The sequence below is a fragment of the Geotrypetes seraphini genome, chromosome 2 (assembly GCF_902459505.1).
Source record: "Geotrypetes seraphini chromosome 2, aGeoSer1.1, whole genome shotgun sequence".
NCBI classification, from domain to species: Eukaryota; Metazoa; Chordata; class Amphibia; order Gymnophiona; family Dermophiidae; genus Geotrypetes; species Geotrypetes seraphini.
In genome coordinates this window covers 80660821-80685132 of record NC_047085.1, presented here as the reverse complement: position 1 = coordinate 80685132, position 24312 = coordinate 80660821, and the positions used below count along the sequence as shown (strand labels likewise).

Genomic DNA, 24312 nt, shown 5'->3' with positions numbered 1-24312 from the left:
TCATAGCTCCGCGGAAAACTAAGAACTGAGAAAACGGGCACCTACGTCGGGCGGGAAGGAACTTGCGCATGCGCGGTGCAGTCCGTCACAAACTTTCTAAAGTTCTTAAAGCAACAGTGCTTTTGCAGCTGTCCACATCAGGGCTCCGTGGATGATGTCATCCATATGTGAGAATATGCTGCCTGGATAATGTTGATGTTCCAAGTACTAAAATGATTTTTTCGAACTGCTTGTTCAAACCAGCTATCCATGCTGGAATTTTGCTCCAGACAGTAGTGAGCAGTAAGAAGTGGATGAACGACCTTATTGCTGCCCTGTATATTTCTTAAATGGATGCAGGGTCAGCCAAGCCAGAGCAATGTAAAGGGGATACAGTCAACCAGCTAAGCAGAAACAGTACACTTGGTGAAGAGAATTCCCAGACTGATAGGACCAAATGCTCCATAAGCCGGGAGGACTTCCCATTCTAGGCTTCTTGAAGTGCAAGGAGAACAGTGCTCTCTCTCCAGAATGAGTATGAGGTTTTGGAAAGAAGACTGGACGGATAATGGACTGATGTAAGATCAACTTCAGATACCACTTTAGGAAGGAAACTACGGTTAGTTCAAAGAACTACCCTGTTATGATAAAAACTGGTGTAAGGCGGATCAGCAATTAATGCCTTAAGTTCATTTACACTTCAGGCAGAAGTGAGTGTTGTTAAGAACACGCAGGGAACATGAAGAGGTTCAAAGGGAGACAGCATGAGAACTAAGGATGACATGCAGATCCCAAGCTACCAGAGGAGGTCAGGTATGAAAAGCACAGTTACTTACCTGTAACAGATGTTATATAAGGACAGCAGGCACATATTCTCACGGATGGATGATATCATCCACGGAGCTCCAGTACAGACAGTGCAAAAGTGTACTGTCACTTTAAACTTCTCCTAAAGTCTCAAGACTGCCCGTACCGCGCATGCGCCAGTGCCTTCCTGCCTGAAGTCGGCTCGCAGGACCATTAGTTCAATAAAAAAGCTAAAAAACCAACTAGGGGAGGTGGGAAGATTGAGAGAATATCTGCCTGGTGTCCCTGGATAGCACCTGTTACAGGTGCTTTATTCCAGGTTAAGAAGGCAGTATATTCTCACAGATGGAACTCCCTATCTAATAGTGAAGGTTTGGAGGTAAGATGGCATCTAAACAGAATACATTTTGTAAAATTGCTTGGCTGAACCGACTAACCCATCTGGAATGATTCTCCAGACAATAGTGGAATGTGAAAGTATGAACTGAGGACCAGGTTGCTGCTTTACAATGTCCTCAACGGGAGTGGATAAACTACTGAAATTACAACTTCAAAAATAGAGAAACCGTAAATATAAACCATAAACATTCAAATCAACCTCCAGTTTTAAGAGTGCTAAGTGTAATGCCAGTAATTCACCCTAAAAAATCTTAAAAGAAAAAGTATTTAAAGGGGAAAGGGCCTCAGAAGCCACGAGGTACTATTTAGCACCAGGGCTATGAGAGAGAGCTAGATACATTTTTAAGCTCCCCCCCATGCTTTGATTATCAGCCAGAAAACCCCCTTTTTTAATAAAGTATAATGCAATTTGAAATTCAATTCAAAAACTGTCATAATAGAGGACAAGCAGAACTTATCTTTAGGCAGAACTTATCTTTCAATCGCTTTAGTGCTGCTGATCACAATTGACGCTTCTGTTCAGAAATCAAGCGCTAGAACGCTGGTAATATTTGCTGTAATTTGCCTTTGCGGACAATGACCAACGTTTCACGATGTTACATAATCGTTTCCTCAGGGCTCTATGCAAAAAAAGAACAGACATTAGAAAAACCCATACTACCTTCTAAATTATACAATAATGAGACACATTACCTTGAACTGCAAGAGCATTAGCTCTTTTGCATTCCGATCTTGGTTGAAAAAAATGGCACCACAGCATTGCTTTAAAAAATACCCAAGCCAATCATGATTTTACCTTCAAGCGATTGGCTGGGGCTACATTAATATCAAACTTGCGCCAGAAACAGTGTTTCCGTTTGAATTACTGGTTGATATTACTGATCGATATTACTTGCGCCAGCAACACTGTTTCCGTTTGAATCACTGGTTGATATTACTGTAGCCCCAGTCAATCGTTTGAAGATAAAATCATGAAAGTCTCCATTGCACTTTATACACCCGACGAGACGGAGCCCGGATCAACCAGCTGTCCCAGTAAGGGTGGACTTGGAACCCCCTGCTGGCAGAAAGCCACAACTACCATCACTTTGACAAAAGTGCAGGTGCCACACAAGGCCAAAGGGCAGAGCTGCGAACTGTAAATGCTGTTGCAGAACATGGAAATGCAGAAATGTGCGATGCTCTGGGTAGATTGTAATATGGAGGTAAGCCTCTTGAGATTCAAGGACAATAGAAACTCTCCGTTGCCATTCAGAAAAAAGGAATTCGCAAGAAGTGGGTAACCAACTTTAGATCCAGAATGGGTCTCCAATCCTCTGAGCCTTTCAGGTACGATGAAATATAAGGAGTATCTGCTTAAACCCAATTTGTGTTCTGAACAGGTTCCAACATCCCGATGTCTAAGAGGCGATGCAGAATATCGCGGATTCTGGACTCCGTTCCGGTCGACTTGCTGGAGTCCAGAAACTAAGCTGTAGGTGGGCAAAGGACAAATAACTAGCATCCGATGAAAGTCAAGTCCACTCCTGACAAAATTGATAAGTCAGCCTTCGATGAGGAAGCTGCGCCCAACCCCTGGCATCATCGGGGCTTTTTAGGAGCACGCATTGCACAGGAACCTGAGGACAACTGGAACTGGTACCGTTGTAATGCAGGCATAGCCCTGGGAATGTCTCTGGAAGGAAAAATCTGTGTATCCCTGATGACACCTGCGGGAGAAATGAATACTATGACCCCCTCCCAACGTCCAGCGAAACTTGTTCATAGGGAGCAACTTAGGGCAGTCCTCAACAACACCTGTGTAGAGATAATCCTGACCTATACCAACAAGAAGCTGGCCTTTGAAAAGACATCTGCTTAAAGTGATCCTTGAGGCAGTGTCCCATCCAAAGATAGACCCAAAGAGTCCAGCGCGCATACACTGCACCAGAAAGAATATACTAAGAATTCGAATGAGATCATAAAGGGCACCTGGCACCTAATCCACACCAACCATTACCAGCGGAAGACAGGGATGCACCGCCACAGAGGACGCATTGCGCAGGCAGGAATAACAGGCACGCACCATAAAGAAAGTGATCACCGCCGTTTGGTTACCTGAAGATGCCACTAGAAAAGAATGTTTTGTAACATGATATCCACCCTGTGATCCTGCGAGTCCTTAAACCTCACTCCCCCATCACTAGGGAAGGCTGCATGCTGCATAATCTGCGAAACGGCAGAATCAACCTGCCAAAAATCAAGATCTAGGTGATAAAGCGTAGATATAGCTTTAGAAGGGTATCACGTTGCTCTGAAACCAGACCAAGGAGCAGGGGACTGAATGGGAAAAGGGCACAGGAGAATAAGCCAGGACCGAAGCCTGAGAAATGGAAGGTGGAGAATCATTCATTAAGAGGCAAACAGAAGCCTGCTTAAAAATCTGTGAAGAGGCGATCCAAGATGGTGATTTGACTGGACGTGCGCTGAGAGCTCCATCCTAGCGCTTTGCTTTGGAGGAAGATTTCTTACCTGATATGCCGAAACGGAGAGGCCGAAGTGCCACTGCCGCCTCGCGGCGCTCCAGGGTGCCCATTGTCAGAACAACTGATGAGCTTCTACGACAGATGCAGCAGGTGTCGGTGGAGTCGGGAGGCAGCCTGCTGAGAACGCAGGGAATAGGCGAGGCTGCTGCAGTTCCTCCTGGGCTAGAAACAACCTTGAGCCCCTGACGTTAGGGCCCAGTCCCCGTAGCCTCAGAGTACTAGCTCCCCCAGGGGCGAGGAAACCCCAGAGCCTGGCGTTTTCTCCTCCCCAGAGGTGAGCGATATCTTAGTGGAGAGCCTGGAAGCTGGAACCCCAATCCTGGGGACTACAGCTGGATCATCTGAGGCTATGATAACACCGGAAGACGGATTGGGCCAAGCAGGTGGACAACAGGAAGGTTTACAGTCTGGTGAGAGTGTTCTTACTATTAAACCCTTGATATTACCTGAGAAACCAGAAGTGGTAACCATGGAGTCTTTATGGGATCTTATGTCTGGTTTTGTGAAGGCCATAAGTCCCAATCTTCAGCAATTTGAAAGGAAACTATCAGAACATTTAAAAGAGTTAAAAGATATGAAAGTTGAAGTGACTGCCTCTAATCTTTTGCTTCAGAAGCATGATCAGGACATAATAACTTTTAAGCGATTGCATGAGAATTTGATAAAAGATAACATTAATCTTAGAAGAAAAGTGGAAATGCTTGCAAACAACTCATGGTATAATAATTTAAGATTGATTAATTTCCCTAGGCTTACGTCTGTAACCCCTAGGGAAATGCTTAAAAAATATTTACTAGAAATACTGGACATTTCGGAGGAAATGTTGCCTCCATTTTCTTCAGTATACTACCTTCCTGGAAAAAGACAAGTTCAAAAATCTTCATTAAATGTTGGAAATATCTGATAAAGATCATATCAGTAGCTTTTTCAATTGATAAAGCACAGTTACTTACCGTAACAGGTGTTATCCAGGGACAGCAGGCATATATTCTCACATGTGGGTGACGTCATCTACGGAGCCCCAGCGCGGACAGCTTTTCAAGCAAACTTGCTAGAAGTTTCAAGTTTGCACACTGCACCACGCATGTGCATGCCTTCTCGCCCACTAGAGAGCGCATCCCACCTCGTGGCCCTCGGTTCCATAACTAGCAAAGAAGCCATCCCCGGGGAGGCGGGCGGGTTGTGAGAATATATGCCTGCTGTCCCTGGATAACACCTGTTACGGTAAGTAACTGTGCTTTATCCCAGGACAAGCAGGCATGATATTCTCACATGTGGGTGACCTCCAAGCCAACCAAAAAAAAAGGGCAGGTGGGAGGATGGCAAATTAAGAAAACAGGTTACGTAACACCGACTGGCCAAACCGGCCGTCGCTTCTGGACAAAGTGTCCAGACAGTAGTGGGAGGTGAACGTATGAACCGAAGACCAAGTGGCAGCCTTGCAAATGTCCTCCACAGGTGTAGAACGGAGGAAGGCTACAGAGGCTGCCATTGCTCTGACCTTATGCCCCGTGACTCGGCCCGGGGGCGGAAGTCCAGCCTGAGCATAGCAAAAAGAAATACAAGCAGCTAACCAGTTAGACAGAGTGCGCTTGGAAACAGGATGACCTAATCGATTAGGATCAAAGGACAAAAACAATTGAGGAACCTTCCTATGAGACCTGGTGCGTTGAAGGTAATATGCCAACGCCCTCTTACAGTCAAGCGTGTGAAGCGCCGTCTCGCCAGGATGGGAGTGGGGCTTAGGAAAGAACACAGGAAGGACAATGGACTGATTGAGGTGGAAATCAGACACAACTTTAGGTAAAAATTTAGGATGGGTGCGGAGAACCACCTTATCATGATGGAAGACAGTGAAAGGAGGGTCCGCAACCAAAGCCTGCAACTCCCCAATCCGCCTAGCGGATGTGAGAGCAATCAGGAAAATCACCTTCCAAGTCAGAAATTTCAAGAGAGACTTGTCAAGTGGCTCAAACGGAGGTTTCATCAGTTGAGCCAAAACCACATTCAAATCCCATACGACGGAAGGAGGCTTAAGAGGGGGACAAACCCTGAGTAGCCCTTTCATGAAGCGTGACACCAGAGGATGAAGCGACAGAACACGCCCATCCATCGGTTGATGGAAAGCCGAAATGGCACTAAGATGAACCCGCACAGATGCTGTTTTCAGACCAGAGTGCGACAGATGCCATAAGTATTCCAGGACCGAGGACACCGGAACCGAAACAGGATCCACGTGCAAGGAAGAACACCAAGTGGAAAACCTGGTCCATTTTTGCGAATAACAAAGCCTAGTCGAAACTTTGCGGGAGGCTTCCAACACCTCCCTGACCGATTGAGACAGACCGGGCGAAGTTAAGGAGCAAGAAACCAAGCTGTCAGGTGTAATGACTGAAGATTGGGATGCAACATTGATCCTTGACTCTGAGACAGCAGAGAAGGAAACACAGGCAGAACCAGAGGATCCCTGGTACTGAGCTGAAGTAGCAGGGAGAACCAGTGCTGACGCGGCCACTGAGGCGCAATGAGAATCATAGTGGCCGCGGACAATTTGAGACGCACTAACGTTCTCATGATCAGAGGAAAGGGAGGGAACGCATACAGGAATCTCCCTTCCCAATCTAGAAGGAAGGCATCCGCCTCCAGACGATCCCGTGAGTACATCCGAGAACAATACAGGGGCAGTTTGCGGGTCTCCGGAGAGGCAAACAGATCCACCTGCGGCGTTCCCCAGCGATCGAAAACCTCGCGCAGGACTCCGGTGTGTAGAGACCACTCGTGGGGCTGTAAAAGTCGACTGAGTTTGTCTGCCAGACAGTTCTGTTCTCCCTGGATGTAAACCGCCCGAAGGAAGATGTTCCGGGAGACTGCCCACTCCCACAGGCGAAGAGCCTCCGAGCAGAGGGGCCAAGAACCCGTCCCACCTTGCTTGTTCACATAGTACATCGCCACTTGATTGTCCGTGCGAACAAGGACTACCTGATTTCGCAGGATGTGGTCGAACGCTCGAACCGCCAGAAAAATGGCACGAAGTTCCAGCACGTTGATGTGACACCGACGGTCCTCGGCCGCCCATAGGCCCTGCGTTCGAAGACCGTCGAGGTGAGCTCCCCACGCGTACTCCGAGGAGTCCGTGGTTAGAACCTTGCGAAAGGGAGGGGTGAGAAACAGCAAGCCCCTGGACAGATTGGAAGAGTTGGTCCACCAACGCAGCGATTTCCGCAAAGGCGGAGTCACCGTAATGCGACGAGACATCGGATCGCAATCCTGACGCCACTGGGAAGCTAGGGTCCACTGAGGAATCCTCAGGTGTAGCCTGGCGAACGGAGTGACATGGACCGTCGATGCCATGTGGCCGAGCAGTATCAACATGCGCTGGGCCGACACCACCGGCAGTTGGGCAACTCGACGGCCCATCCGAACCAAGGCTTCCAACCGCGGAGGCGGGAGGTACGAGCGCAGACGCACAGTGTCCAGCACCGCGCCTATAAATTGAAGAGACTGGGCCGGGGATAACTGTGATTTGGGAAAATTTATCTCGAACCCGAGGCTCTGCAGGAAGGCTATAGACAGTCGGGTCGCTGAGATAACCCCCTCCCTGGTCGGGGCTTTGATGAGCCAATCGTCCAGGTAAGGGAACACATGAAGCCCACGAGACCTCAGGGCAGCCGCGACCACCACCATGCACTTCGTGAAGACTCGAGGGGACGAGGCCAGGCCGAAGGGCAGGACCCTGTACTGAAGGTGCAGATCTCGCACCTGGAACCGTAAAAATCTTCGGAAGGCGGGATGCACCGGAACATGGGTGTATGCTTCCTTCAGGTTGAGGGAGCACATCCAGTCCCCTCCCTCCAAGAGAGGATATAAAACCGGGAGAGACAGCATCCGAAACTTCTCCCGGACCAGGAATTTGTTGAGCCTCCTGAGGTCCAGTATGGGGCGTAGGTCCCCGGTCTTTTTTGGGACCAAAAAGTAACGGGAGTAAAATCCCGTCCCCAGCTGGTCTTTGGGGACCGATTCGACCGCCCGAAGCTTCAACAAAGCCCTGGCCTCGGCCAGAAGGATGGGGAGTTGCGCTCGGTTGCAAGAGGCAACCCCTGGAGGTTGATCCGGTGGCGTGGACACAAAGTTGAGCGAGTAGCCCTCGGAGACGGTCCGGAGCACCCAAGCGTCTGATGTTATCTCGGTCCAGGCCATGTAGAAGAACCGAAGACGCCCCCCGATGGGAAGGGGTTCCTGTGATTTCGCGGAGGGGAACCCGCCCCGTCCGCTCAGCCCGTCAAAAGGAAGGCGCGGGTTTAGAAGGACCCTGCGCCGGGGCTTGGGTTTGTCCCCCTCTGCCTCGCTGAGACGGACGTCTCGGAGGCGGCCTCGAAAAAGCCGGAGTCGACTTCTGAGGGTATCGGCGCGGCGGAGGACGGAAAGGTTTCTGCGGCGGGGGCCTAGGTTTGGGGCGGACCAGGGATGCTAACGAGCGCTCCTGCTCCGACAACCGTTTGGTCGCCGCATCTAAGGACTCATCAAATAGCTCGGACCCCACACAAGGCAAGTCTGCAAGACGTTCCTGCAGGTTTGGGTCCATATCGAGGGTGCGAAGCCAGGCCAGACGGCGCATGGCCACTGCGAAGGCCGACACCCTCGAAACCAGCTCAAATGCATCGTACACCGCATGAAAGAGGTACAACCGCAATTGAGACAGGTTGGACATAAACTTATCAAATCCTGCTCTTTGGGAGTCCGGTAAGGAGTCTCGATATTGAGGAAGGTCCTTCACCATGCCACGCAAATAGGAGGAAAAGGTGAAGGCATAATTTAGAACCCTGGTGGCCATCAGGGAATTTGAATAGAGGCGACGGCCAAACTTGTCCAGGGTCCGCCCCTCCCTGCCGGGTGGAACCGCCGCAGAAACCCGTGAGGGCTGTGATTTCTTAAGGGCAGACTCCACCAGAAGAGACTGGAGGGAGAGCTGCGCCTTTTCAAACCCTTTAGGGGGCACCGTCCTATACTTCGCTTCCATTTTAGAAGGTACAGACGTGACTGTAAGAGGGTTCGACAAATTCTTCAACCAGGTCTGCAGGAGGACTCTATTGAGGGGGAGCCTAGGCACCTCCCTAGGAGGAGTGGGAAGGTCTTGCTCCTCCAAAAATTCTTTAGAATATTGAGAACCGACCATAAGGTCCAACCCCAGGGCTCGGGCCATGTCCTGAACGAAAGTGGAAAATGAGGACGGCCTGGCTGGAGGAGACGGGGTTCTCGACCTCCCCACCGAGGAAAGGGGAGAGGCCTCATGGGAATAATGAGGATCCCTGGCCGACCCCGAGCCCCAGGATTCCCTTTCCAAGGCCCTCGAGGGGGAAGGAGAATTTCTCCGTCTCGAAGAACCCTTGGGTGAGGACCCCGGGGTCCGGGGGGCACTCTCCCTCTTCCTCGGCGAGGCGGCACGGGAAGACTTCCCATGAGGAGATCGGAGGAGCCTCGGGTTGTCGAGGCGCAACTCCGATACCTGCAGCGCCTCGCCCCCGAGCGGCGAGGAACGATCGCGTCTCCGAGGCGAGCCCCGCGGGCGCTTCGGCTTCCTCGAGCGGCGCCCCGTCCGAGGTCGCGTCGAGGGCGAGGCGTCCCGGGAAGACCTCGAGGAGGAGGAGGAGGAAATACGGCGCACTCTGCGCAACTTGTCCTTGGGCCGCACACTCCGCTCAGGCGGCACCCCCGAGGTCGAGGTCGAGGGCACAGCCGGGGCCGAGGTTAAAGGGGCCACAGTACCCGAGACCGAGACCGCCGAGGCCGGGGCCTCCGAGGTCGAGGCCGCCGAAACCGAAGCCCGCTGCAACACTTCCAGGGCCCCCGACAGCTCCGATGAAATAAGAGCTCGGAGGAGGTCCTGAAAGGCCGGAATCCCGACGAAGGTCGGGAGTTCCGGGTCCGGAGCACACTCCCTGGAGGGCGACCTCGGTCTCGAGTATTCCCTCGGGGTGTGCGATGCCGGGGTCCGAGGCGGGGCCGGGGTCCACCCACTCGCCTTAGCCGGGGCAGAGGATGGCTTCTTCGCTGACGGGGATGGAACAGAGGACTTACCCGAAGCCGGTTTTCCCGAGGACGCCTTCGAAGTCGAGGGCCGAGGCGAAGCCGAGGCCCCCGAGGGCGCCGAGGCCGAGGTCAAGGCCGGGGCCGAGGCCGACGTCGAGGCCTTTGCCGGCGCGTCGACGGCGAACAATTCCGCCATTCTGGCTCGTCGGCGGCGGAGAGCTCTGGCCTGAAAAGTAGCACAGCGATCACACGAAGCTGTCGGATGATCCGGCCCGAGACAAACAATGCACCACCGGTGAGGGTCAGTGATGGAAAGTAACCTCTCACACCGGCTGCACTTTTTAAATCCCGTAACAGGAAGGGACATCAACGGAAAAGGAGGCCGGGAACGACCGACGTCCCGCGGCCACGGCTGCCGGGAGCCCCCGGAGCCCAACGAAAAGAAAAATATATATTTTTTTTTTTTTAATTTAAAACAAATGAAAAACACAAAGAAGAAAAGAGCACCGCGAATCGATCGAAAAAACGGAACGCGGCAGCAGAAAGGCAATGCAAAATTGGAGCTCAAATCCACAGGGCTTTCTGGCTCCGCGGAAAAAATTGAACTGAGGACCACGAGGTGGGATGCGCCCTCTAGTGGGCGAGAAGGCATGCACATGCGTGGTGCAGTGTGCAAACTTGAAACTTCTAGCAAGTTTGCTTGAAAAGCTGTCCGCGCTGGGGCTCCGTAGATGACGTCACCCACATGTGAGAATATCATGCCTGCTTGTCCTGGGATAAAACATGGTTGTTAAAACTTTTCTTCAAAAATAGGCAAAAAAAATTTATAGGTTTAAAAGTACAAATGTTTCCTGACTTAGTATGAAAGACGCAGCATCGTCATCGAGAATTTTTGTTATTGAAGCCTGAGGTTACATCCTTGGGTGACACTTTTTATTTGCAGCACCCTTGTAAATGTATTGTTCTATATCAGGGATCTCAAAGTCCCTCCTTGAGGGCCGCAATCCAGTCAGGTTTTCAGGATTTCCCCAATGAATATACATTGAAAGCAATGCATGCACATAGATCTCATGCATATTCATTGGGGAAATCCTGAAAACCCGACTGGATTGCGGCCCTCAAGGAGGGACTTTGAGACCCCTGTTCTATATCAAGCTATTAAATATGTCTTTTATGAGCCAAACCAGTTGACAACCTTTTTGTCCCTAACCCATTTGGAAAAAGAACTCAGCCCTATTTTGATGGAATATACGCCTAACTCATCGCTTTGACCAGCTTTAATCTTAACGGAATTTTTTTTGTTTTTCTCGCTAGATTATAACATCTTGGATCCAATTTGAGGACTTGAGCACAATTAATAAAATCTATTTTTATTTTCTTGATATTGTTTTATATGATGGATTTGATATGTCTAATTTTGCTTTCTGTACAAGTTATACTTGGTAATTAAAATTGAAAATCTAATAAAAACTTTAAATATAAAAATCTGTGAAGAAGGGTCAGCACCCAAATCCAGATGCTCAGGGCGGCCAAGGAGATCAGCCTCAACAAAGTCATCAACCGGATCCAAACTAAAGACAGTGGCAGGAGACAGAAAAATCATAATATCTGAATGGCAACTACTTCAATCGAGGTCTGGCACAGTCAGACAAGAGGGCTCCCGAACAGGAACAAAAAATCAAAAAAGCCCCGATGTCTGCTGGCTGCGTCAAATGAGCTGGTTCTCATGAATACACCTTTCAGAGGAGCCACACAAAATCTGGTGAAAAGGCCCACTCTGCAACCATGGCAGGGCTGCTGAGGAACATGCGCCGCACCAAAGGAGACCCCAGACTCGAAACGCAGGCGTTTTGCACCAGACTCCAGGACAGCCTCTAGGTGAGATTTTCTTTAGAAGGCACAAACCCAGGCTGGCTCCCCAGCCCAAGATTACTTGAAGGCAAAGTCATAAGCTCCCACCCCCTCCTCGAGTGCACTACGGCATGCAGTACACAATCATTGATCCAGCGCCAATCCGGCACAATCAATGTGCACACTCAACAGATTAGGAACTGGGGTGTCCATCCAAAATAATTTTGTGATAAATCGAGGGGTTTTTGAAGCAGAAATAAAAGTTAGAAAAAAAAAGGATTGATTTTAAAATCCAAGATGGCCGCCATCACGAATTCACGCCCAAAATGGCAAAAACAAAAATAAAAAATAGTGATTTGGAGTCTGGGGAGGTGGGGGACCTGAACCCTACACTCAGAAACTGTGAAAAACGACTTTAAAATCATTTTACAAGCCACCCCTGAAGTTCCCATAGGAGATAATGGAGGTTTACTCACAGTTATGTAATGCCAGACTGTCAGCAGCTTTAAACAGCATCAGAATGGAGAAAAAGGATTTTCTACCTCAGAAACAGCTTCAAATGGATCCAGGCTTGAAATTTTCAGACTGCCAGCCGGCCAGATACCGACTACAACCTCCGCCCCCCACAAGGATCCTCGCCCAGGCGGTTGGAGATGAGAAAGACAGTCTGCGCCTTGAAACCCGGGTGGGTTTCACTCCAAACACATACAGCCTGCACTTGAAACCCATGACAAGGTCACCGGCAAGTAGACTCCCAGGGGAAGGGACCACGAGTCTAGAAATGGTGGTACACATCAGGCTGGCTCCACAGATCCACCAGAATTTCTCTGTGAAGTAGCAGTCCAGTACTGAGGAACTACATCCTTTCCTCCAACAGGGGAACCATCTGGAAGGGGCCTCAAGGCAAGAAAATGAACTTTAAGTGAAAAAATAAAAAAAAAGTAAAGCAACTGCAAAGACTTCTGCACTGATTGCTTGCAGAAATCGTAACTGGAAATGTTTGCTAGCTCTCAGGCCAAAAAGGGGTGGAGGATGTGCTCAAAAAGGTTTATCGATTTCTATGAGTTGGGATTTAACACCTAGCATATGAAATTCGGAAGGGATGTAACAGAATCTCTCATTTTAGTCCCTGAGAGACTACAAGAGAGAAATCATCTACAAGACAGACATCAAGAAAAGCCTTCCAACCTGCAAGCTCCAGTTACTTAAGAACTCTGAACGGACTTTGAATGCTGCCATGTTTTGTTAATAAAAGCAATAGTGGTATCTACTGATAACAGATGGGGAGTGTTCTGCCCTCAGCAGCTTCATAGTAGTTTATAATTCTAAGATGTGTTTAATGTTATTCTCACTCCACAGAACTTTAATGCTGCAGTCATTTCATGCTATGATACGGCATTGTGTGCAATGTTGTCTCGTGCATGCTGCAGCCACTCTTACATACCTGTATAAACTTTACTGCCAGTGTTTTTTCTATTAAGACAGCCTCCCTTTTTCTCTCATCTAAGCTTGAGTCTCACTGCCGTACCTCCTTCCTCTACAACCTTTGCTCTGATGGGTCTGCAAGGTATGTCCTCTCTCTGCAACTTGTTGCCAAGCTCCGACTCTATTGGTCTCTTCTCACCCCTCCCTAGCCCTACAGGTACTCCCTGATAATCCTTTGGCTCAGGATCAATTATGCTTCTGCTTCCATCTGAAACACATGCCTCTCCTGAACAAAGGACATTTTACCTGAAGCTATCCAACCACATCCATGAATAATTCAGCATTTCATCTCTGGAACTTGGAATACCTTACTAACCATCCTCTCACCTCTGCCACAAAGCTTCTGTTCTTCAAATCTTCACTTCTAGCTTCAATATTTAAAATCCACCAACTGTGAGTACATCTACTTTATTTATTCAATAAAGAATAAAGTATATTTCATAAAATTATAAGGACTTCCTATGTATGCATTGGTGTGCTAAGGTTTAGCTGTCTGCAAAGTACAGCCTATGTCTCCTTAGAGAGTCCTGGACTGTAGCGGCATACTATATGAATCCAGAATAAGGCTATCTCCTATTCCTGTGCCCTCAATATATCTCGTCAGTATTGAGGAATCTTTTTTCAAAACATTTACTTTTTTAATTTCTGATCTTTGCCTTCAAAAGACCACATTTATTTTGACTAACCAGAAGCCTTAATGTACTATTCAATTGCTGTTAGGCAGAATACAATAGTCAGAGTTTAAAAAAAACAGTAGCCTTAATTTGTGCTGTCCACAATCATTTTTAATATTTTATTCTCAGAGTTAGGGAACATACCCAGTTGACTTCTTCATGTAACCATACTTGATCACCTGGTGGAAATTCAGCAGGAAAATCAACTGTCCGTGTTGAGATAGCTGAAATACAATATATTTGAGATGAGCAAACACATACCTAGCAAGCTATCTCATTTTCCAAAAACCAAATAATTGCATTAGTAATGCATTCCATAAGTATGTATGTATGTGCATTTTACATCTATATATACAGTGAGATATATACTTACCGTACATAATCAAATATAAACAGAGATTTTGGGCAAAATGAAGGTCTATCCACCCCTCTCCCAAACCTTTTGCAGGCCTTTGTCGGGCCTGTAGTAAGAACTGGTGGTCAAACGGTGGGCCAGGACAGGAGCGATCCCTCCTGTCTCCTACCCCAGCCAACTTTAACAACTACCTCCCCTCCCCCCAGGTACCTTTTAAATCCATGGTGGTCCAGCGGTGGGCCAGGACAGGAGGGATTCCTTCCGTCTCCTGCCCTGACTGACTTTAAATAACTTTTATCTCCCTCCCTCCCGTTCTGTATATCTATTAAATCCCTGAAGTCCAGCAGTGAACCACAGCAGGAGCGACCTTCCTTCGCTAATTGGCTGCTAGGAGTTCTCATGGTCAGGGCTGGCTTCTTCAGATTTCCGAGTGGATGACTCTTAGGACAGATGGCAGTCTGTTGGGTTGTGGACTGTGGGGCCCGGTCCATTCAGGGGCAGTGGACTCCTGGTCCATAATGTTGGTTGACCTATCATCTGGAGCTTCGGGCAATTCGACTGGCGCTACTCGCTCTCCAGCCCCTTCAGAAAGGCCAGCGGTGCAAGTTCTTCGATGCCACGGCAGTGGCTTATGTACATCACGAGGGAGCTCTAGTGCTCTCTTTCTCTCAGGATAGAAAGATCGACAGCGTTCCACTGGGCGGAAGCACATCATTTGTCTTTCACTGCAGCCCATGGGGCCGGAGTCATCAATGTTCCAGCAATCTAACATGGCCGACAGTTCCCGGTCTCAGGAGCATGGTTCCTCTTGCAGGAGGCATTCTGTCTGATCTTACTAAAGCTGAGGTTTGCCCCAGAGGGTCTTATTGGCTTCGGCAGGGACTTCGAAGGCTAGGCGAAGCCAATAAGGGCCCCTTTTTCCAATTGACAAACAGCATGGAAGCTAGAGCCAGATGCCTTGGTTTGGCCATGGCTGGCTCACAAGTTCCTGTATGATATTCCCTCCTTAGCTTCTGGTTGGTCGGGTCATCCGCTGGCAGTGACACATCCAGTCCTGGTGTCTCTAATGGCTCCGGAATGACCTCGCTGCTAGTGGTATGCGGTTCTCATACATCTTCAGCGGGACAAGAAGCTATGGTTCCCTTTTCATCGATTTCTTCTCAGTCAGATGTCCATGGAGAACCCATGGTGTTTTGATCTTAAGGTATGGCTTTTGAGCTCTTATCCTTGCTGAGGGGCAGTTATTCGGAGGTAGTTCTCTCTACTCTTGCTCTCAAAGTAACCCTCTCCTATGGCTTCTTCTGCCAAAGCCTGGAAGGATCAGATGGAGCCTGAGAAGGCTCCCAGTTAGGTAGTCTTGGCTTTCCTTCAGGAGGGTATAAACAAAAGTCTGGCAGTGGCCTCCCTGAACTGTTCAGGTTGCAGGCTTTTCGTGTTTTCGAGCACGCAAAGGTGCTAGTTTGCCTACTGCTCTTTCAGATGTGACAATGTGTATGAAGGGGGTACTTTTTCTACATCCATGGGGCCAGACAAATTGCACCCAAGAGTGCTCAGAGAGCTGTGCGATGTCCTGGCGGAGCCATTAGCCATGCTCTTCAATCTCTCCCTACGTACGGGGAGAGTCCCCCTGGACTGGAAGACAGCTAACGTCATTCCTCCGCACATAAAGGGTTGCAGAGCAGAGGCTGCGAATTACAGACCAGTGAGTCTCACATCGATAGTGTGTAAACTCATGGAAACACTACTTAAACGTAAATTAGACATGATCTTGGAGGAGGGGAATCTGAGGGATCCCAATCAACATGGATTCACTAAGGGTAGGTCATGCCAATCCAATCTCATCAGCTTCTTTGATTGGGTAACAAGAAAGTTGGACTCGGGAGAGTCTCTGGACATAGTGTACTTGGATTTCAGTAAGGCTTTTGACAGTGTCCCACACCGCAGGCTATTAAGCAAGATGAAATCAATGGGGTTAGGTGAGACACTAACTGCATGGGTCAATGATTGGCTGAGTGGTAGACTTCAGAGGGTGGTGGTCAACGGCACCCTCTCTGAGACATCAGAGGTGACCAGCGGAGTGCCATAGGGCTCAGTCCTGGGTCCACTCCTTTTTAGCATATTCATAAGGGACTTGACCCGAGGGCTTCAGGGTAAAGTAACATTATTTGCCGATGACGCCAAAATATGTAATACAGTAAGTGAAAGTAATTTGCAGGATTGTATGACGCAGGACCTGCATACGTTGGAAGGCTGGTCCTCGACATGGCAGCTGGGCTTCAACGCTAAGAAATGTAAGGTCATGCACCTCGGTAGCAGAAATCCATGCAAAACTTACACCTTAAATGGAGAAACATTAGCTAGGACTTCAGTAGAACGAGACTTGGGAGTGATCATCAGTGCAGATATGAAGGCTGCCAAACAGGTAGAGAAAGCATCATCCAAGGCAAGACAAATGATGGGATGTATCAATAGAAGTTTCGTCAGCAGGAAACCTGAAGTCATAATGCCACTGTACAGAACCATGGTAAGACCTCATCTGGAGTACTGTGTGCAATTCTGGAGGCCACATTACCGCAAAGACGTGCTTAGAGTCGAGTTGGTTCAGCGGATGGCCACTAGGAAGATCTCGGGGCTCAAGGGTCTCTCATACAAAGATAGACTGAAAAAATTGCAGCTCTACACTCTAGAAGAACGCAGGGAGAGGGGGGACATGATTGAGACATTTAAATATATCACAGGTCGTGTCGAGGTGGAAGATGACATCTTCCTTCTCAAGGGATCAGAAGTTTCAAGTTTATTATATACCGCCTATCAAAGTTATCTAAGCGGTTTTTACAATCAGGTACTCAAGCATTTTCCCTGTGGGCTCACAATCTATCTAACGTACCTGGGGCTAGGGAGGACTGAGTGACTTGCCCAGGGTCACAAGGAGCAGCGCAGGGTTTGAACCCACAAACCCAGGGTGCTGAGGCTGTAGCTCCAACCACTGCGCCACACACTCGGCCACAAGAGGGCATCCGCTCAAACTCAGAGGAGGGAAATTTAAGGGTGACACCAGGAAGTATTTCTTCACGGAAAGAGTGGTGGATCACTGGAACAAGCTTCCAGTGCAGGTGGTCAAGGCCACCAGCGTGCTTGACTTTAAGAATAAATGGGACATCTATGTGGGATCCCTACAAAGGTCTAGTTAAGGCACTCAGACTTAATTGGGGTGGGTCAGTAGAGTGGGCAGACTTGATGGGCTATAGCCCTTTTCTGCCCTCATCTTTCTATGTTTCTATCCTCCCTGATGTCTTCCTTTTCTTTCGTGGAGTCTTAACATCATTTTGCAGGGTTTTGGTGAGGCCCTTTTGAACCACTAAAGGATGAATTTCTTCTGGACTTAACATTCAAGACAGTTTTTTTCTGGTCACCATTGTTTCAGCACGATGTGTTTTGGAGGTTTTGGTCTTTCGTGCAGGGAATTCTTTCTCCATATTATGGATGCAGGTGTTTTTTCTCTGGGCTGTACCTTCCTTCTTGCCAAAGGTGCTCTCAGCTTTCTGAGTCCACCATAAGGTTAGGTTGCCTGCATTTCATCCAACAGGTTCAGAGTGCAATGATCAGATCTTATGCAAATTAGATGACCAGAGGGTCTTGCTCCTTTATTTGGAAAGGACTATTGAGTTCAGGCTGTCTGATCATTTTTTTGTTCTTATTGCTGCGCCTCACTGTGGTAGGTCGGCATCCAAGTCCCCGATCACTTGTTTGATTAAAATAGCCATTTCCGCAACTTCCTTCGCCTGCGGCAAGCAGCCTCCAATCTCACTTAAAACCCATTCGATGAGATGGGTGGCTGCGTCATAGGGGGAATCTCGTGCGATTCATCCTGATGAATTTTGCAGGGCGGCTTCTTGGTCCTCTCTTCATACTTTTGCCCTGTTTTACAGGCCATTTTTGGGACCTCGGGTTTGAGGGCAGGCTCTTCTGTCCCTCCCTAGCTACTGTAGTTTTGGTACATCACCTAGCGCAGGGGTGCCCAATATGTCAATCGCGATCGACAGGTAGCTCAGGAAGGCAACGTGAGTCCATCGCAGAGCCCATCCCGGGCTCCATGATAGACTCGTGTTGCCATCCCGATCTACCAAGCCAATCAGTCTTCCTCTCCCCACGTCAAAGACGCCGACACCGGGCATCCACTTTAGGCTGTTTTTTGTCATTTCGGGGGGGGGGGGGGAGGGGGGCGTGGCGGCGGCAGCAGCAGCAGCCTGAAAAAGAAATCATCCTGGCCCGGGTCGGTGTCATGCTCCGGAACTTCTACCTCTTCCAGCAACCTTCCTATCTGGCACTCTCCCTTCTACCTGCTTCCGGCCACACCCCCTGCTCCATGGCTCTCTTTGGCAACTCAGCAGCAGCGATCAACACAAGCTTCTGACGTCGGGGCCTACCCTGTGCAAGTACCGCTTGTTTCAACTTCCTTTTTCCACAAAAGGTGGGACTCGTTGAGGGAAGGCCTCGATGTCGGCAGCCTATCTTGATCACCGCTGCTGACGAGTTGCTGAAGAGAGCCACGGAGCAGGGGGTGTTGCCGGGTGCAGGTAGAAGGGAGAGGGCCAGATGCAGGACTCTTGGGTGAGGGAGCAGAAGAGAGAGAGAAAGAGAGAGGGGAGGGAAACAAAAAGGAAATATTTCATACTGGGCTGGGCCGGAGTGGAGGGAGGGTGGAAAGATTCTGGCTACAGGGTGCATTAACAAAGGAAAAGGGGGGAAAGCTGAAAATGGAGATAGTGACACAAAGAAGAGAAAGGATAAGCAGGAGCTACTGAATAAGGATAGAGATACAGAGGGGACATGAAGAGGAGGTGAAATAGAGACATAGAAGTAATGCTGAAAAAGTGTGTGGGGGGAGATAAAGACATTGAAAGGGCAAATGGTGAACATGGGGTAAAGACAAGGACAGAGACAAATGAAGATTCTGAAAAAGTGGTGAGATAGGGATATAGGTGAGATGGACACAAAGAAGGGTGATGCTGGAAAATAGGTGGAATGGTAATTCTGACAGACACATAAGGGAAATGCTGGATCAAGGAGAGATGGGGCTCAGGCTGAATGGAATGGGGAGAAATGCCTTGTTGGCCCGGAACTTCCTCTCCTACATCAGAATTGACGTCAGGGAGCGGAATGCTGGTCAGCGCGACGCTTCTGCAGGGAAAGCTTGGGACGGCGGTGGCTTGGGGGCTGTTCCCCGATAGCGGTGGCAGCAAACCAAGTGGCTTGGGGAGGGCATGGAGAAAGAAAGAAAGGGGGCAGACAGGGAGACAGAAAGAAGGGGGAACAGGGAGACAGAAAGAAAAAGTTGGAGGAGAGAATGAGGTCTGGAGGAGAGGAAACATACAGGAGGCTGAAAGTAAGGAAGAAAGATTGGATACACAGTCAGAAGAAGAAAGTGCAACCAGAGACTCATGAAATCACCAAACAACAAAGGTAGGAAAAATTATTTTATTTTCAATTTAGTGATCAAAATGTGTCTGTTTTGAGAATTTATATCTGCTGTCTATATTTTGCACTATGGCTCCCTTTTACTAAACCGCAATAACGTTTTTTAGCGCAGGGAGCCTATGAGCATTGAGAGCAGTGCAAGGCATTCAGCGTAACTCTCTGTGCTAAAACCTACTATCGTGGTTTAGTAAAAAGGGAGGGGGTATATTTGTCTATTTTTGTATTTTGTTACTGAGGTGACATTGCATAGAGTCATCTGCCGTGACCTCTTTGAAAAAACCCGGAATATGAATAATTAACATTTTCTCTGCCTTTCAGTGTGCTTTGTGATTTTTTAAAAATTTTATTGTTGGTAGATCATTTTGACTTAGTAATTATAAAAGTAGCTCGCAAGCCCATAAAGTGTGGGCACCCCTGACCTAGCATATGGAATCAGGAAGGGATGTTATAGAATGGAAAATTAGGTTTATATCTTTAATAATATTCTTTCTGTTAGTCCCTGGAGGATTTCATACAACCCGCCTACTCTGTCTTCACTCAGTTGTTTGGAGTAGCTTGCTCCTTTCTGCCTTGGTCACGCTCATTACAGGTTTAAAGCTTTTCCAGTCAGTTGGCAGATCCTGTGGAGAGTTTTCTGTGAGTATATACATTACCAAAGGCCTTTCTTAGGGTGCTAGCTACATACTGCAGATTAGTGTTACATTGTTCCTCAATGTTTTCTCCGAGTTGCCTTTGTGCCTGCTATCACTTGTTAATATTTTGGACAACAAATCAGTTCATGAATTACTTCTGTTGATGGGGAATTTCCCCTTGTCCTGGCTTTGGGACTTAACTGGGATTGTTTACTAACTCTCAGGCTAAGGAGGTGAAGCATGTGTTCAAAAAAGATGTGGATTTCCGCAACACCTGGACTATGGGGGTTGGGATTGTAAACCTAGCGTATGGAATCCAGAAGGGACATAACAGGTGTTGTTGAGAGCGTTTCGGTTTCCTGAACCATGAGATGAATTTCCAAGGGCTGCTGAGCAGGGATGGTATGCATCTATCACAGAAGGGAAGAAGTGTTTCCAGCAAGAGACTGGTTAACCTGCTGAGAGCTTTAAACTTGACAGTGTGGAAGAAGAAGATACGGCGGTGGTGATCCATGTAGGGACGAACAACATGAGCAACAGGAACTACAACAGGGAAGTACTGAAGGACCAGTTCCAGATGCTAGGAAGGAAGCTGAAGACCAGTTCCAGATGCTAGGAAGGAAGCTGAAGACCAGAACGCAGAGGATAGCATTCTCGGAGATCCTGTCAGTACCCAGGGCTTATGAGAAGAGGCAGATGGAGCTGCAAGTAGTCAACGCATAGATGCGGCACTGATGTGAGGAAGAAGGATTCCACTTTGTGCGCAACTGGACGACGTTCTGGGGGAAGAGCAAGCTGTACAGGAAGGACGGACTCCACCTCAGCAGAGACTGAACGAGGCTACTTGTAAGCAACATCAAGAGAAAAGTTGAGAAGTTTTAAAACTAGGAAGAAGGGGAAAGCCGACAGTCGACCGAGAGAGAGAAAGAGTCAATGGTTCGGGAACCGGTATACCTGGAGGATACCGTGCAAGAAGATAGAGGGAAATACTCAAGATAGATCAAAAAGATTGTGTATGTACACGAATGCAAGGAGCCGAAGCTATGGCACAAAAGATAACATTGACATCATAGGCATCACGGAAACATGGTGGACTGAGGAAAACGTCTGAGACACTGTGCTACCGGGATACAAACTATACCGCAGAGACAAAGTGGCTCAAAAAGGTGGGGGCATTGTCATACACGTCAAAGAGGGAATTGAATCTACTGGAGAGAGCATGCCACAACTGACGGATAAGTAAAGAGTCTCTATGGGTCAAAATTCTGGGAACAAATGGACTGGAAACAAAGATTGGCATTTACTATCGACCCCCCAGGGCAGTCCAAAGAAATTGACGGAGAAATGATGGACGAGATTAAATGCAACTGCAAGGGAGGCAACGCAGTTATCATGGGTGACTTCAACTATCTGGGAATAGACTGGAACCTAGGCACCTCCGGCTGCATTAGGAAGACCTAATTCTTGGATGTTGTAGGCGATTGTTTCTTGGAACATACTAGAGGAAATACAATTCTGGACTTAATTCTAAATGGACTGCAAGGACCGGCACAAGATGCAGAAGTAGAAGGGACGCTGGGAAAGAGCGAACACAACATGATCCGCTTCGACCTGGACGCAAAGGTGAAACATCGGTCCAGAACGATGGCCAAGGTACTGAACTTCCGAAAAGGGAACTACGAAAGGATGAGACTCATGGTGGGGAAGAAGATTAGAGGATAAGCACTAGCGAGGATAAGCACTAGAACAAGCTTGGTCCCTTTTTAAGGACACAGTCACCAAGGTGCAAAATCTATATATACCGCGTATCAACAAGGGATCCAAGAGGAAAAAGAACAAAGAACCGGCGTGGTTCATTGTAGAGGTGAAGGAAGCATTCAGAGACAAGAAAAGGTCAAAAACGGACAAAAACTGGAATAAGCACAAACAACATCAACGCAGGTGCCATAAGGCGGTTAAAGGGGCCAAAAGAGATTACGAGGAAAAAATAGCCAAGGAAGCAAAAAAATTCAAGCTGTTCTTTCGATATATTAAGGAGAAACGACCCGCGAAGGAAGCAGTGGGACCGTTGGATAACCATGGAATAAAAGGAGCGCTAAAGAAGGACAAAGCAATCGCCGACAAACTGAACACATTTTTTGCGTTTGTATTTACTGAAAAAGATTTACACAGCATACTGGAACCCATCAGGCTATATGCTAGAAACGAAAGCAGAAAGCTGACAGGATTGACGGTCAGTCTAAAGGAGGTATGTAGGCAGATTGATAGGCTTAAGAGTAATAAATCCTCGGGACCGGATGGCATCCATCTGAGGGTCATCAAGGAACTGAAAGGGACCATAGCTGAACTGCTTCAACTAATAGCCAATCTGTCAATCATATTAGGAAAGATTCCAGAAGGCTAGAAGGTGGTGAATGTTATGCCGATCTTCAAGAAAGATTCAAGGGGAGATCCGGGAAACTACAGACCGGTGAGTCTGACCTCGGTACTGGGAAAGATGGTAGAGTTGCTGATAAAGGAACACATCACTGATCACCTTGACGGACACAGGCTAATGAGCACGGTTTTAGCAAAGGCAGATCGTGTTTGATGAACTTGCTGCACTTCTTTGAGAGAGTAACAGACAGATAGACAAGGGTGACCCGGTCGACATTGTATATCTGGATTTTCAGAAGGCGTTGACAAGGTTCCACATGAACGACTACTTCAGAAAATTGCAAGCCATGGAATCGAGGGTGAAATACTCATATAAATTAAAAACTGGCTGGAGCAAAGGAAACAGAGAGTGGGGCTACATGGACAATACTCGGACTGGAAAAGCGCCACCAGTGGAGTGCCGCAGAGTTCGGTGCTTGTGCCTGTGCTCTTCAAACGAACTGGAACGACAAGCGAGGTGATTAAATTTGCGGATGATACAAAGTTATTCAGAGTAGTGAAGACACAGGGGGATTGCAATGATCTGCAACGTGACATAATCAAGCTCAAGAAATGGGCATTGACATGGCAAATGAGGTTCAACGTGGATAAGTATAAAGTGATGCATGTTGGTAACAAAAATCTCATGCACGAATACAGGATGTCAGGGGCAGCACTTGGAGAGACCACCCAGGAAAGAGATTTGGGAGATCTGATCAACAAGTCGATGAAGCCGTCCGTGCAATGTGCGGTGGCGGCGAAAAGGGCAAACAGAATGCTAGGAATGATAAAGAAGGGGATCATGAACAGATCAGAGAAGATTATCATGCCGCTGTACCAGGCCATGGTGCACCCTCACCTGGAGTACTGCGTCCAGCACTGGTCGCCATACATGAAGAAGGACATGGTACTTCTCGAAAGGGTCCAGAAAAGAGCGACTAAAATGGTTAAGGGACTGGAAGAGATGTTGTACAGTGAGAGATTGGAGAAACTGGGCCTATTCTCCCTTGAAAAGAGGAGACAGAGGGGACATGATCGAAACATTCAAGATACTGAAGGGAATAGACAGTAGAAAGACAGATTGTTCACCCTCTCTAAGGTAGGGAGAACGAGAGGGCACTCTCTAAAGCTAAAAGGGGATAGATTCTGTACAAACATAAGGAAGGTCTTCTTCACCCAGAGACTGGTAGACCACTGGAATGCTCTTCCGGAGTCTGTTATAGGGAAAACACCCTCCAGAGATTCAAGACAAAGTTGGACAGGTTCCTGCTAAACTGGAACGTACACAGGTGAGGCTGGACTCATTTAGAGCACTGGTCTTTGATCTAAGGGCTGCCACGTGAACGGACTGCTGGGCAGGATGGACCACTGGTCTGACCCAGAAGTGGCAATTCTTATGTTCTTATGAGTACCCCCGCCCAAGCTTGTCCTCGACTGACACTCCGATGCATCCTCAGGTTGGCTAAGGCCAGCATAGTAGCACTTAAGGCATGTGAAGACAGTCTGCAGTAGTCCCAAAAGCTCTTGTCTAAGCATAGCCCAGATCTCCTCCTGGAAAGTCAGTGCAGGTACCGGAAGAGAAAGTGGAAAGATAGCAGTCTGCTGTAGCAGTTGGTGTGGCCTAATAAAACTTGATGTCATATGATGTCTGCAGGGACATCATATGAATAGATGGAGAACAGTCA

General features: G+C 48.2%; 1 protein-coding gene across 2 annotated transcripts in view; it reads right to left on the bottom strand.

Moving 5' to 3' along the window:
• Positions 1-24312, bottom strand: part of C2H8orf88 (chromosome 2 C8orf88 homolog) — a 105483-nt gene that overhangs the window by 54080 nt on the left and 27091 nt on the right. For both annotated transcript variants that reach the window (XM_033935296.1, XM_033935297.1), the window contains exon 3: positions 13892-13971. In XM_033935296.1, coding sequence (XP_033791187.1) covers positions 13892-13971 — 80 coding nt within the window. The remainder of the gene's footprint in view (positions 1-13891; positions 13972-24312) is intronic.